At 37.9% G+C, this 15376-nt stretch overlaps 1 protein-coding gene across 1 annotated transcript; it reads left to right on the top strand.

Moving 5' to 3' along the window:
- The first annotated feature begins 828 nt into the window (after positions 1-828).
- LOC117299079 (WD repeat-containing protein 43-like) lies at positions 829-14067 on the top strand. Its single transcript, XM_033782498.1, has 15 exons — positions 829-1011; positions 3871-4020; positions 5006-5127; positions 5590-5710; positions 6141-6286; positions 6787-6886; positions 7209-7273; positions 7399-7570; positions 8378-8461; positions 8841-9119; positions 9802-9920; positions 10459-10636; positions 11078-11147; positions 12116-12174; positions 12755-14067. The coding sequence occupies exons 1-15, from the start codon at positions 835-837 to the stop codon at positions 12938-12940; spliced, it is 2028 nt and encodes a 675-aa protein (XP_033638389.1). The 5' UTR covers positions 829-834; the 3' UTR covers positions 12941-14067.
- The last annotated feature ends 1309 nt before the right edge of the window (positions 14068-15376 follow it).

Here is a 15376-nt window from a genome sequence, read left to right as displayed (position 1 = left end):
CGAGCTCATTCGATGCGCCCATGCTATAGCTCATTTTCTTTGGTTAACGCTACAACCGACCATCACCAAACTTTCTGACTTCCCTAAATAAATTATCTATGATCTTTTTTTTGTCTTTCTTCAAATCTTTGTTTCAGGGAGGAAGCATGCAACTCTTACCATCCCATTGTTTTGCCCCCCCCCCCCCCCCCGCGGATAAGTCACATGTTGAATGTGTTGTGGGAATTAAAAATGGCCACCATTTCCGGCGGCACCTTGAAGTTTGTGTTTGGTCCCGTTAGTGTCAAGTTCAAGATTAGGTTTTTGTTGTTAATAATGAAATTTTTATTTTTAAATGCTAAATATTTTAATTTTGCGAACTATACTTTTCAGAATCGTCATTCAGGCCTCATTATGCATCCTGCCCCCGATTTCACGAAACTCATCGCTATCGAGAATTGGTATTGTTTTAATGTTTTCTCAAAAAGTAAAGCATTTCATGGAATAATATTTCAAGAGAAGTCTTTCACCGTTACCATCTGTAAACCCTGTAAATTATTTGTAATTCTATGAACTTTTTTTTTTTTTCTGTACCGAAAGTGTATAATGGCTTTAAGCAGCTCTATGAAATTTTGCCCTGGTCCTAAGTTAGGATGAGTTACCGGTCCTAACTTAGGACCAGTCCTATCTCTTAGCATTGCCTAGGACTAGTTCTAAGTTAGGACTACCTTTCTGGCGACATAAATAGCGCCACCTATCACACACAGTGCACGTGCACTAAAATCCTAAAAGAAACGTGTGTGGTGTGTCGTGTGTATGGTGTCAGAGGGTAAAGGTCGACACGTGGGATTCAAGATGGCGACTTCGGGAGTCATTTCGTACTCGCCAACTGGCAACTTTTTAGCAGTTTCGAGTCCTGATGGCCGCCTGTCGTTGTGGGACACTGCCACGGCAACAATAAGCCAGCAATATACTCCTAGTTCGCACTTGTCTGCTACCTGTACTTGCTTGTCTTGGTGTCCAACGAGGAAGGTAAGTAAAGGGGCTGTCGCAGATTTTTGCGTTGTGCAACGGCAACGCTTTAGTTAGTAATGTGTTGCCCAGTTTCCGGACAGTTTTGTCTCGCCCTGCTGAGCCCCTGTCGTAAAGTTTTGTTATTCCATGTTGAATTGAAGATGTTTTTATGATAAGAGAAAACTTAAACCGTCATTTAATTAAAGTTCTTTGAAACTTGAAAGAGTGACAGATAGATAGACACAATTTTTGCAAAGAAAAAGTTGCTTCGCCCTGCGGCTTCATTTAATAAATTAAAAAAATTAATAACCAAAAGAACATCAATTAATTTTAAAAGATAATGCAGTGTTTTAATTATTTTAACTATTAAAAAGAGTTTCAAGGGGAAAAGGACTTTTGGTGATTGGGAAATATTTATACATTTATTTATCTTTTATTTAAAAATAAATGTTACCGGTCACACTAAATAACTAACGGTAAATACAGCAACGCACGACAACGGAAATATTTGCCATGTTGTCTCTTGACGTACTGGGACGATTCTATTACACCGCAGGGGGCAGGGGTCATTTCTGAGGGCTGAAGTGTATTTTTTTCTTTTTGGTTTTAGCTGCTGTTTTTTTCCCTTGTAAGCCGCCACTCTGGAATTCGAATTTAAAAAAATAAAAAGGGGAGGTTTAAATATAGTATTTTTTAAAACTCCATGCGAGGCACATTTAAAATGGTAAATAATTATCTTGCATATTGTATCACTCCTGCGGTGTAATGGAATCGTCCAAGTACGTCGAAAGACAACATGGCGGTTATTTCCGTTTGTTACTAAATTCGGGGTAAAAAAAACACTTTTTTTACAATTAAAAATACAATTTTGTCAACATTTTGAAAATGATTTAGGTGCATACATGTTAGCCCAGGTTGGACTCCTCCGTTGCATGCAACGCGACAAAGTCCAGGGTATAAAGGTCCCGTACCATTGCGAAAATTTTTCAAAAATCTATTAAAAATATTTCTACCTAAGTTGGGAGTCTGAACTTTTACTCACATGTTCCTTGTAGTTGGAACTCCAAGCCCGCATCATTTAAAATTGTTGAATTGTCTCCTTTGGTGTTAATATTTTGAAAAGAAAATTGAAATTTACGTTTTCCATTCCCACGTTGTGCACTAACTTCCGTGTAAACACTTTCTTGCACTGATCACTGGCGGCGCCATCAACTTGCGTCAACCACTCACTAAGCAGATGGATAATAGTCAGCGAGCAATTTACACAAAGCGCAGTACATAGTATACCGAGCATAGACGTCTTGTGCCAAGACTCTATGTGCTGGAAGTGTATCTTTTTCCCAGGACAAATTGGCGCATGCTAAGTGGCCTCATCTGTCCTAGGAAAAAAATATACACAGAAAGCGCCCTCTGTTGTCCGTCTATATGACAAGAAGAAGCCATGTGAAAAAGCAAGCCGGCGGCAGACGGCTTTGCTGCTTATAAATATTTTTTAAGAAAAAAACTCACTGTGTAACCGAAAATCAACCTGAAACTTTAAACAAATCTATTTCAGGTGTAGTGCTTTCCAGTTTTATGCCTCCTATATTTTAAATGTGTATTGGAGGAGTTGAAGGCGATTTGATGGCACCTACCCAGTTGACGGCGAATAGCGGCGAATAGCGGCAAGACAGCGCGCTGCACTCTAAAGCCATGCGCACTTGGGCTCACACTATCAATTGGTATACGATGATCAACATCGCCAGTGCAGAACTTCGACATATTTTCGGAAATAATTTCTTCCATGGATATATTTGTTAGCTGTAAACTCGTTGAAAATATAGTGAGGGACACTATGAATAAATGAACGGAATTTCAACTTCTCAAATCAGGTAAAAAATAAAGAAAATTGTAATCAAATTTGTGTTCGCATTGTAAAGAACCTTTATACCCAGGACGTCAGTGCAGTGGCACTGACTGACGTCCTACCAGGGCTACATACATGTATGACTCTTGTGCATATATTTAACGGCTGACTTATGTTCAAATGTTCTGTTAAAGTGCATTTAAAAATTGTTGTCGTGAGGTGTCGGTATTTTAGTGCGACCCAATGTTACAGTTTTTAAATAAATTTAAAAATAATTCTGTTATAAAATGTTTTGACAAAAACCCTAATTACACAACAGTTTTAACACTTACATGACTTATGTTTGCTACACAGGGGTTGCACGTAACTTTGTTTCAAACTAGCCAGAAGGACAGACTAGCTTTATTTTTAATTGGTCCGCCAGGTCTTTGACTGGTCTGTAAACTTTCTATAAATTATAACCTTTTTTGATAATTATACTGATTAAAACATACAACATCCTGAATTTAAATCCTCTCTGTTTCAATTTATTGAATTGCAACATCAACTGCATTGATAGCCATACTTTGGGTGTGTTCGTTTAGCTTCCCTGGGTCGACCCCGCAGTGCTCACTCGGGTGAGCCCCTAACAAGAGCTAATCAAACGATCACACTCGCCCTATCGTGGTGAGGGTATGCACCTCAGGTCACCCCCAAGTGACACACTCCACAAGCAGGGCACTGGGGCTGTCGCGGGTGAGCCCCATCAAAGCTGTTTGATTATACCGGGGCAGACCGGGGTTGACCCAGGGAAGCTAAACGAAACGCACCCTTGATATTATGTTCAGTCAGTTATTGTGTTAAACAAATATAAGTACAGTGTGTCCGTACATAAACTGCAGCAAAATATTCAACTTTTTAACACCTATTTAATTTATTAAAATTGTTGTTGGTTTATGTGATAAATTCTTTAAAACTTTTGGACTGTTCTGAAGAATTGACCGCTTCCATTCATTTACCACAGTATGTCTTTATTTCTTACCCCAACTCAGGAACCTGTCAGGAAGAAGAGACGCTCTCACAAAGTTCAAAGAACTGAAAATGATGGTTCGGCAGCCCCAGTTGATTTGGTTGCAATGGGCACTCAAGCAGGGACCATTCTTCTGTATAGCATCGCCAAAGCAGACATTCACAGACAAATGGTAAAAAATACTCAACATCCCTTTGGATTCTGATCCGTTCATGGGATGGATGATAAAAACACTTGATTCAATGAGTTTGAATGCGTTCAATGCGTTCATATGAATCAGAGTCTATCTCACCTCCCACTTTTCTCACCTTTGATTTTGAGTCCCCTGTAAACATGTCTTCATTTCTTCTCATCACAGGCCTTCTGTTACAGTTCTATTAGCCACTGAGTATTTTTTTGTTTTGTTCCTCGATGTTAAATTTTGAGACCTCATTCAGATGTTATTTGTAGTGTACAAAATGCCTAAATAAGCACGCTCCGTTTTTTTTAATGTTCTTTCTCATGATTATAGATAGGATTGTGTGGGTGCATTTAACTTGGTCCAGACCAATCAATTTTGTGCATAAAGTGTGACATGATTCCTCTGCAAGCCATGCTCACTTCACACAAACCAGCTCCAGAACAATTACCAGAAGCCCATAGGAAATGCCCTGAGCTATTTTTCTTTGAAGAATACTGTATGAAAATAATATTATAGTTTGACTTGCATTTGACAAATGTTTAACACAGGATTGGTAGTTTCTTTATGTGAAATTTATGCCTTTGAATGAAGAAATGGGCAACTTTAGTCAAACTTACTTGCAATCGTAGTGCAGCTTTGGAGTCCGAAGTACCAAAGTGCAGCAGGTGTGTGTGGCAATATTACTTACCAAAAGGATGATTGGACAGACTAACTTGTTGAGTCGGCTTTGTACAGCTCATTATCATCTTCACTGTAATGATTCTGTAAAATTCCTATGATAATTGAATCAAATAAGGTTTTGGGTGATAACTCTAATGAAAGTTCTAAAACAAATACTACCGGTAGAGTAATAATAGAGACGGTTTGTCCACTAGTCCTTTTGGTTGCAATGTGCATTGATCTTGTCTAGAAAGTGTGATTGACAAAAACACACTTACAGGAAAGAAGCTTTCTTACTTATTATTTATATTTTTAGGATGGGGGTCACACGGACACTGTTACCGACATTTGCTGGCATCCAGATGGTGAGACACTTTATAGCTGCTCTGAAGATCAACATATTGTTGAGTGGGATATCGACAATAGCAATGTCAAATGGTAAGAATGAGAATATTTAACAAAATTTTACCAATACCCCTATTTGTACCTACCCCTGCTGAATTGTTTTCAGATTTTGCGTTAAGTGATTGTTATTTTATTGTATAAGTTTGCTCATTACAGACCAGTGTCTTCAAGCATTCCCATTTCTCATACATGTGTGTGGCTGAGTGTTTAAGTGTATTGACTCAAGTTCTGGTTGCCGAGTCATCAGTGAATGGGTCCTTCAGCATGACACTCGACTATAATCATCTCTACGTGTAACTACATTTAGCTTGTTGGCAGCACAGGCTGTGTACTCACAAGGGAAATGAGGCGGTCTTAGAAATGAGTAAAAACAATAGTTTCCAGTGACAAGGGGTAATCAGTTGGAGCGTCATGATAATATTGTTATAACTTTGATGTTATCTTTTCCAGTGTTGTTTTCCAAAATTGCACTTTTACTCTGATCTTGTCTTACAGCAAGTGGAAAGCAGACACTAGTTCAGTACATTCAATCTATCTCTGTCCGGGCTCCAGAACGCTTCTATCTGCTGGAAGAATGATTAAGCTGTGGGATCTAGAAACCAAGAAAGTCTTAAAAGTAAGTGTTGATTGCCTTTCAGTATATCTTGAGCTAAGATAAGGAAGAATAACTTTCAATTTAGGACAACCACATGATTGTAATCTCTTCTGGATCTGGATGTAACTGTACTGAAGGGGGCTATCACGTACAGGAGTGTGTGCATGGGTTGAATAGCGCTCCTGGTGGTGGTTTTGAAAATAACCAGTGGTGAGATTGGTCCATTGTTAAAGTGTGTATACTCAGCTACTCTTCATGAGAATTTAAACAGAGGTATATTATTCAAAATGTTGAGACCAATTTCAATTCTTCCTGAATGGTACAGATTTGAAATGGTAAAGACAAAACATGTGGTAAATCAGTTTGTCTTCACATTAACAGCCACATTGGAGATGATATTGAATGTTCAGAGAGTAAAAGGGTTAACACAAATGTGTTGTTTTAATTACAGAAATATACCGGCCATGCCAGTCCGGTAACGAGGTTAAAGTGTGTACCGTATATAGCTGACGCTTCTGATGCTTCTACTAGCTTAGAATCCGTAGAAGGGCTCTACTTTGTCTCATGTGCTGATGGTGATAGGGTTCTCAATGTTTGGTAAGTTTATGTGTTTATCGGCAACAAGAAAGTGCACACTAGATGTGGAGTGAATTTTAACTGGTCTTCAGTTGTTTTAACTGGCCTTTGGCCAGCGGACCACTGTAAAGGAGGCTGCTGTAGAGAAGTTTCTTCTTCATTTTCATGAGCAAAACAGTTTGGCGGTAGCGAAGTTAGAAGAAAATCAGATGCAGTTTTTGTTTTTGTTCGGGAGGGGGGGGGGGGGAGAGGGCGCTGGCACTGCAGACATTATATTAATACACATTGCTACACATACTTAAAATTTCTACTAAAGATTTTCATAAGAACTATTTTATGGGGGAGGAGGGGGTCTACAAACAAATTATACTCCCTGTTTAACAACATTTTGCATATTGAGGGATTGACTTCTGAGGATTAGTGGGGGAGGATTTATGTTTGCAAATGGGGATTACAAAATAATTCATAAATATGTGTTCATTATAAAATATAATGCTATTTGCTGATTTAATATTCTTCAGGCATATAAAATCGGCATCAAAGAGTAAATCCTCAACAGCTTCATTTGTTGTCCCTGATGACCCTCAAGACTTTGACATTTTGAGTTCTTCTTCTGACCAAGTGAGTAATTTTTTAACAGTTATAATTAGAGACCAAGTGCAGCATTAGTAAGATTACAGCATTGGTAAGATATAAACAAATCTAAAAGCTGACTTACTGTGTAGGATATACCAGCACTAACCCTCCATAGAAATATTTATAAAATTTTCATTGTTGTGTTGTGTGGTTGCAAGTGCAACAGTTGGAATGCATCTACTCCTCCCAAAATATCTGATTGTTTTTGTAGAATCTTTTTTCAAATTGTGCTTTATTTTTTTCCCAATACTTTGAAATCCAGTTTTGTCCCTGAAAATGATTAGTTCTTTGCCTAATTTAATTCCAGAAAACATACCTCTCTGTTGTAACCAAAGGAGGTGAAGTCCACATCTTTGACCCAGTTTTAAATGGGTGAGTATTTTTTAATTGTATACAACACTTCCAATGGCATGCTTTGTTTCTATAGTTGCATATAATTGCACTGAACTGAATTGTTCTGATATTGATTTTCATTTACCTCTGACCTTGACCCACAGCAAAGCCAAGAACCATCTGAAGGCTTGCACGCACCTCCAGATCACTACAGAGGGTCAGAAAGAAGCGTTACCCAAGCCAATACCTATTATGGCAACTCACCTACTCAATGAGGCAGAGATGCCATTACTCATCGCTCATGGCTCAGTACTGAAACTCAGATTCGAGAGAGTGGTGAGTTTATAAATAATACTATTTTTGAATCAAACTGGTTTTTACCATATATGATGTTCATGCATTTTCATGAATCATATGATGTTCATGCATATTCATGAATCATGCAGCTTGTGACCCTGTTCATTGGGCTAAGTGATGTTGTTCCCGCACACCATCTTAGCTCCCTGGCGAGAACACTAACTGCTAACAAGTACGTAGTGCATTAAAGGGAAGGTACACGTTTGATAATTACTCAAAACAAATATTAACTGAAAAACTGACTTGGTAACGAGCATTGGAGAGCTGTTGATAGTATAAAACATTCTGAGAAACCGCTCCCTCTGAAGTAGTATAGATTTTGTAATAGAGGTAATTTCTCACTAAAATAATAGAAGACTAAAAGCACACAACTTTGTCCAACAAGGGTGTTTTTTCTTTCATCATTTTCTCCCAACTCTGATGACCAATTGAACTGAGCTCAAATTTTCACAGATGCATATTTTATGCATATGTTGATATACACCAAGTGAGAACACTGGTCTTTGACAATTGTTAATAGTGTACCTTCCCTTTAAACTAAATCTGTCATAAGAACCATGTCTGCCCTCTTCACTGGGTGAAGCAAATAATTCATCAAGGACACAAGTTGATTGAGTGGGATTCAACCACACATTTAGATGACTTTGCCACCAGATGCCGGATGCATTCAATTACTAGTACTTAATAAAAATTGAATCTGTTAAAATTTCTGAGAGATATATTTTTCTCATTAAATATTTTGTTCATTGGTATATCTTCTCAACAAATCTTTGTGTCCCTTTTCAGTCGTTCAAGTCAGAGGATAGAAGTATCTGCTTAATACGTGAAGATCCATCTTTTCAAGCCGTCCCCCAAGTGTCTGGAGAAAAGGTGAGTGTCGAGATCTAGTTTGAACATTTCTTCTGAAAGGAATCTGTGTTTAGAGGAAATATTATAGCTATGAAAGGTCTAAAAGTGTGAAGCGAATTTGAATGGTCTAAAAGTGCGAAGAAAATTTGACTTCAACAAATTTGCGACGGTCAACAACGTTAAAACAGTTGTGGGGTCAAATTCGCTTCGTGTTTGCATTTATAGGAAGTAAAAGTAGGCTTTACTTGGGGAAAGATAGCTCCAAATTTTCCCAGGTTTGTTATTGTATTCATATGTTGGGATACACCAAGTGAGAATACTGGTCTTTGACAATTACCAAAGTGTCCAGTGCCTTTAAAAATGGTTGGTATAAAGTATTGATTTGTTTTTGTGTTTGTAGCTGAAGAAGCCAGTTGTGACTGGTGATGAGGCAGTAAAGACACCAAGTACCCTTCCTCTTACTGGGTACCAAGCAACTGCTGATGAACAGACTGAAGCAGACAGGAAAAGCAAACGAAAATCTAACAGCGAATCATTAACCATTGAGGACAGGCTAGTCGCCCTCAAGGTTGCTGAAGCCCATGCCGACATGTCAACACAAGACCAAAGTGCCAGGACAGGATCCCTGGTCATGCTCCTTACGCAAGGTCTGCAAAGCAACGACAGGGTTATGCTTGATGTAAGTTGCCATGCATTGTATTTGACACAGAATGTTTTCTTTAACAGAATGTCCGTTGTAGTTAGCGGCTGTCTTGTGCACCAATATTGTATTTGAGTTTGACACCCTAGTGTAACATCCATTGAAATGCAAATGAATCCTAAGAAAGATCATGTGCCATACAAGAACTTGACAGGTTTTAACAAGCGTGCACACAATGCATGTAGTCACCCCTTACCAGGGGTTTGTGACGAGACAGCTTGATACGGCGCGCTGCCCATGGTAGCATGGCTAGGCTTGAAAGCCTGCCAGATACTCGCAAAATTCCTGTGAACTAAATGAACTGCATTGGACATTTATTTAAAAACTTGTATCCAGTCAGCAGGGTGGCTAGTGCAAATTACAAGAAAACGATCAAAACAGGAATTTTTTAACGTTGGGAGCTGCATTATTTCACGAAAATGACAGATTTGTGAAGAATATATGGCGACCAAAACCCACCGCAGAAAAATGTATGCCGCCGTAGAATGTGAATCTGTTGAAATTAGTGGCTTGTTGCAGGTAAGATTTGAGTTATGAAGCTTTGAAAATTTTCCGCCCCAGAAACGGGCCTTGATAGTTGGACTCTGTATCTGAGTACAGAGAAAGAGTCCTATATAGGGCTAATTCAAATCTTGACCTTGACTTCATTCAATCATTACAGAGTGTATTCCAGCATCATAAGGAGTCTGTCCTAAGAAGAACCATCCAAAGATTACCCATACCTCTAGTTGTTGGTCTCGTCCAAGAGCTTACTTCAAGAATGAACACAGCACCTCAAAGGTTAGTAATTTTATAATAAGTGTAATGCATCATACTTAAAGGAACATTACAGAATTGGTAAAAAAAAAAAATTGATGATAGTAAATAACATCTCTTGAAATATTTTTGTGTGAAATGTTATATTTGATGAGAAATAAACTAATTCTAAACTGAGTTTATCGCTCAGTGAGCATTTTTTTTTTAAAGTGCAAGACTTGTAATTGGTATTTCACTAGTTACGTTGATTAAGTTTGCTCTTTTTGAGAGTCATTGACTTCACAATCATAATTAATAAATGAAAATTTAAGGGCACAGTAAACAATCGGTAAAAGGAAAATAGTAAAATACAGAGAGCAAGTAATGAAAGCTATGAATCAAAAACAAAACTGAATGTAATATTTACAAAAAATCTTACTTGGTTAAAAGAGCAAAGATTTAACACATTTTTGTGCTTAATAGCCTTATGAAATGATCCTGGACTCCCTTTGAAACTGAAGAAATTGACATAAAATAACGTAGTAGCTAAATTTTGGTTTGCATTGAATTATTTGCCTTGCAGTGGATTGACGTTGGCCCATTGGACGAGGGTTGTATTGTGCGAGAGAGCTTCCTACCTGATGACATGCCCTGAGCTGACTAAGAAGCTGAGTCAGGTTTACGAGATGATCAACACCAGGACGAGTCAAGCGTCTAGAATGAGGCAACTTTACGGCAAGCTGGATCTCATGCTATCACAGGTAAGAAGGATTCACGTGGTGGCTTACAACTCATGAAAACCTGGCTTTTTTACTCTAATCTTCAGGCATGCCTTTTTCAGCTGATCAGATTTTTTCTTTTCAAATCAGTGCCATATAATACTGAACAACACTGTTCAAAAATTAAATGTGAACAGCAATTTCATCTTTTTATTTTGAATTAGAAAGTGGTGTGTCTGATTGTTTGTATCCTCTCATGGCTTTCCTAAACAACAGCAAGGACTAAATCATTTTCTGAGATTTGAGATTTTTTTATTTTATTTCGGAGTGTAATCTCCTATATAGTAAAGGCGTGCGTTAACACCATTTAATGATAATCTGTAAATGAGTTGGGGGTGGTTTCGATCAGTATGTAACCTTTTTACTTGAAACGAATGTGTCTGTCGTCGTTTGAATAAAAGATTCTTTAAACAATTGTTGCAGATTGCATCTCAGAAGCAAAGGGAGGAAGAAGAAGACAGGCCGACTGCAGCTCAGCTGGTATATGATGAAGGTAACGGCTTAAATCTCTCTCGATTGTAGCACCAGACTCTTGAGTATGACCCACTCTGGTTATTAGCTTTTTGTAACCTAATCCTAGCATCTTGTACACCTTTGCATTCTACTCATCAATGCTTCAAATCTGTGTTTTGATGAAGCACATAGACTTCATTGATATTTGTAAAACACTGCTATCTGCACTTGATGTTATCCAACATTATATATATGAAATAACAAACCTGTAAAACATTAGACTCTTGAGTATGACCCACTCTGGTTATTAGCTTTTTGTAACCTAATCCTAGCATCTTGTACACCTTTGCATTCTACTCATCAATGCTTCAAATCTGTGTTTTGATGAAGCACATAGACTTCATTGATATTTGTAAAACACTGCTATCTGCACTTGATGTTATCCAACATTATATATATGAAATAACAAACCTGTAAAACATTAGGCTCAACCGGTCATTGTAATCACAAGAAATTAATGGGGGAAAAAGACATTTATGTTTTCACTGTTTTAAAACATTGAGTTTAGTCTCATGAAATCAAAACAAATTGTTTTACTCGTTTTTAAAACCTAGGCAAAAATCCATCATACGATCTTTATACCATGGAAGTTATTTGCAAAGCTGTATTTTTTTCAATCTTACCGTTGATGTGCACACCTTTTAACCAATGTTTCATGCATGCAAGACCTCATTGTTAAAATGTATCTGAGCACCAAAAGGTTTGTGTCTAAGTCCGGGATACCTCTTGTGCTCTCTTTTTCTGTTTTGAACTGAATGTCTTCATATTCTACTATTTATTGTTTATCCTCCATATTTTCCATATCCTCAAACTAAATACCATGGCAATTTTATAGCTTCCGATTGGTTTAAACTTGTCACATTGGGTGTAGTAACATGCGACATAGCAAGAGAACTACTGTCATTGGACAATACTGATGAATATTTGTTGTTTCCTTTCTCTGATTAGATTCCTCAGATGATGGTGATGTCATGGAAGAACCATACCCCATGCATTCAGACTCGGAGGTAAGTCTTGTCTAAATCCCTGGGTACAATGTCACCCATTACTCTAAAATGAAAAGGTTACCAGATTGTCTTCCTCACATTGATTTAGGCCGTATCGGGAATAGGCAGCTGCAGTTATGGCTATGGCTGTTGCTAAGGGTTTTGCTAATGACGCTGCTAAGGACGTCCAATAGTTCGGTGCTTGATGACGTAGATACCTGTAGTCATAGCTGTAGCCACCAATTCAGACATGGCCTTAAAAACAGATAAACAAAATGGTGCCAACAGACCTACAATTCTTCAATATATTTGAACACGCTTCGTAAACCTTGTTTTTCCAGGTACATTTGGTTCCAGAACAAAATCATGTACATGGCTCAACATTTGAATACCCACAAGACTATGACAAGTCTACTTCTGGAAGCGTCGTTTTGATTGTGTGTACCCAAAGACATAAATGCCGCTATCAGGACTCGGACCCAAAACTCTGGACACAGCAGAACTCAATTCCAGCTGTACTCGTGCAGTTTGCTTAATGAAATTTTACCTCGGTCTAAGATGCAGACAGAAAATTAATTTGTACTTTTATTGTGTTCTAAAGGGCGAGTGGGAAGAGCTGTCCGAGATGGATCATGAAGAAGCTGTACCCGTCTTCAACAACGAAGCAGAGCTGGAGGATAGCGAGAGTGAGTCGTCAGACCTGGAGGAAGACGAAGAGGATGAGGATGAAAAAGGCGTTGAGAATGGAGCTGTTGAAGAGTTGAGTAGCGACGATGATCAAGATTAAGATTTTATTAGAGACGCGCAGCACAGAGATGTCTGGTTTTATCAATTAACCCTTATACCCATCGTTATATATGGCAGTGAGTTGACAAAACACTTAAAAAACACCTTGTATACGGTGCAGCAAGTGTGTGCTTGGCCCTGTATATAGGACGCATCCTCTGTGCTGTACACATAATACAAAAGTGAATGGACGCCAGTGTGCAGTCTGTACTGTGTATTCACCACATGTCATATTGCAGGCTGGCATAGTGCATCTATCATTCAAAACCCTGTGGATGATATTGAATGGTTGCTCTGTAGAAGGGTTAAACAAGTTTGGAATGATTAAGTTGGAATGTGTTCATCCTAGATGTCCCAGCATTATCCTTGAGGTGGTTGTGGCTACCTCATGTATGAGATTATCTAAGTGGAGGCAAGGCCCACTCCTCCCACTCAGAATTCCTTGTTTCCTTAAGAAAGCCTACATTGTACTTACACTATCAAAGTAATTATAGCATGCATAGCTGAGAACCATCTCATATGATGTAAAACCCATAGCATTGCAGTAATTCCACACCAAACGAGGCACGGTCACAAGCCAGGTGTGGATGATTAATTCACGAAACACTGCATCCATCAAACTTGAGCAGACATAGCGGATGGATTTTAAAGTTAGTTTTGGTTAAAAAGGCTTGAAAAAGATGTATGGTGATTATTTATTGATGATTTGAGGCAGGAGGCCTGATATTTTTACAGAGACAATTGCCTCCATGCACCCGGCCATGGCCTTAGTGCCCCTTGAAATGTTCCAGTACAAATAAATTTCCCTGATAAAGGTGATCGAAGGAAAGACTGCACTGCCTTTACAAGAATCAGGCCTGAAGCAGTCCACATTTTAGGAAAACTTTAGTTTTCGTTAAGAGGTCATCCATAAGTGACATTTTAAGTGCAAATCAAGAGTGGAAACATGTACTTGTAAAGAATTAGATGAAGCCCAGTATTTGGTTGGATTGGTTGGGATCTTTGGGCAACATAAATGTGTAACAAAAAGTCAAGATGGGGTGGACCACTTAAAAGGAAGTACACACATTTTACAGGCCTTTCTTTCTCTTTAAATGACCTAGTAGTATCTTTTTTTTTTTTTTTAAACAACAAATTAATACTTATTTTTTATGATCTGTAAAAAAATCATGTTGAAAATCAAGATTTCCATATTTCCTCTTGGCTTAACTGTTTACCTTTTGACATGGTTACAACTTTGCCTTTGTGTTCAGTTGAAAGTCATTAAGTTCGAGTCACAGCTTGTTGTGAAAGCCTTGATACTTTGGGCAACATAACTGTGTAAAAGATTTGAGTTACTGAATCAATCATGGTTGCAGAGACATGGTTGCAGAGTAATGCATACCACATTACAGTTTGGTAGGGTTAAAGACACTGGACACTATTGGTAATTGTCGAAGACCAGTCTTCTCACTTAGTGTATCTCAACGTATTCATAAAATATCAAACCTGTGAAAACTAGAGCTCAATTTGTCGTCGAAGTTGCGGGATAATAATGAAAGAAAAAAACACCCCTGTCACACAAAGTTGTGTGCTTTCAGATGCTTGATTTCGTGACCTCAAATTCTAAATCTGAGGTCTTAGAATCAAATTCATGGAAGATTACTTTTTTCTCAAAAACTACGTTACTTCATAGGAGCCGTTACAATGTTTTATATTATCAACCTCTCCCCATTACTTGTTAAACCTCACTTGTTACCAAGTGAGGTTTTATGTTAATAATTATTTTGAGCAATTACCAATAGTGTTCACTGCCTTTAAACAAGCTCATTATTTAATTTAAGTCTGAAAGCTTACTGATCATGAAGGTGGTACAAAAAACATTTGGTTTCCCTGTGAAATGTACCCCTCTGAAATGAAGTCATTTGAAATGAAAACTATCTAAAAACCTTTAAAAAATACAACAGCAGATTTTGGTTTGTTACAACCAAAACTAAGGACAATCTGTTAACATGCTGAAAATTAGGCATGTTTTTTTTTCACAATTTGTCATTTCATGATGGTTGATCACACAAAACAAGAACACTGTGGACAACTATTTCGTTAGCTCTATCCATCCTGTATAATACCTTAAAGATCGATAATTGAAAAGAAGTCACTCATAATAATTGTTCACTTCATGTAAGTGAAAGATACAGTGACAACCGTACACATCTCACTGGTTGATACTATGCATACCACAGTAATTTGATCCTTTGTGTAAATTTAGGAATTATGTGCCTACATGGATTATGCAGAATTAACAATTTAAGAATAAAACCACATCACAGTTTTATTCTTAAGCAGTATATAAACAAATACCATTTGTTATTGGTCTGATCCCTGTAGGAATTGGGATTTGCTGGAGTTCAAGTTTAAAGTTTCTATATACATGTCTGGTTTTATGGAGAAGGTTACG

The sequence above is a fragment of the Asterias rubens genome, chromosome 1 (genome assembly GCF_902459465.1).
Source record: "Asterias rubens chromosome 1, eAstRub1.3, whole genome shotgun sequence".
In the NCBI taxonomy this organism is placed as follows: domain Eukaryota; kingdom Metazoa; phylum Echinodermata; class Asteroidea; order Forcipulatida; family Asteriidae; genus Asterias; species Asterias rubens.
This window is presented reverse-complemented; position numbering and strand designations above follow the sequence as displayed.

Excerpts from the sequence above, each read along its gene's own strand:
- LOC117299079 (XM_033782498.1), top strand. The coding sequence starts at position 835 with ATGGCGACTTCGGGAGTCATTTCGTACTCGCCAACTGGCAACTTTTTA. Across the intron at positions 1,012-3,870 it reads CTTGGTGTCCAACGAGGAAG|GAACCTGTCAGGAAGAAGAG; the intron begins GTAAGTAAAGGG and ends ACCCCAACTCAG. Across the intron at positions 4,021-5,005 it reads CAGACATTCACAGACAAATG|GATGGGGGTCACACGGACAC; the intron begins GTAAAAAATACT and ends TTATATTTTTAG.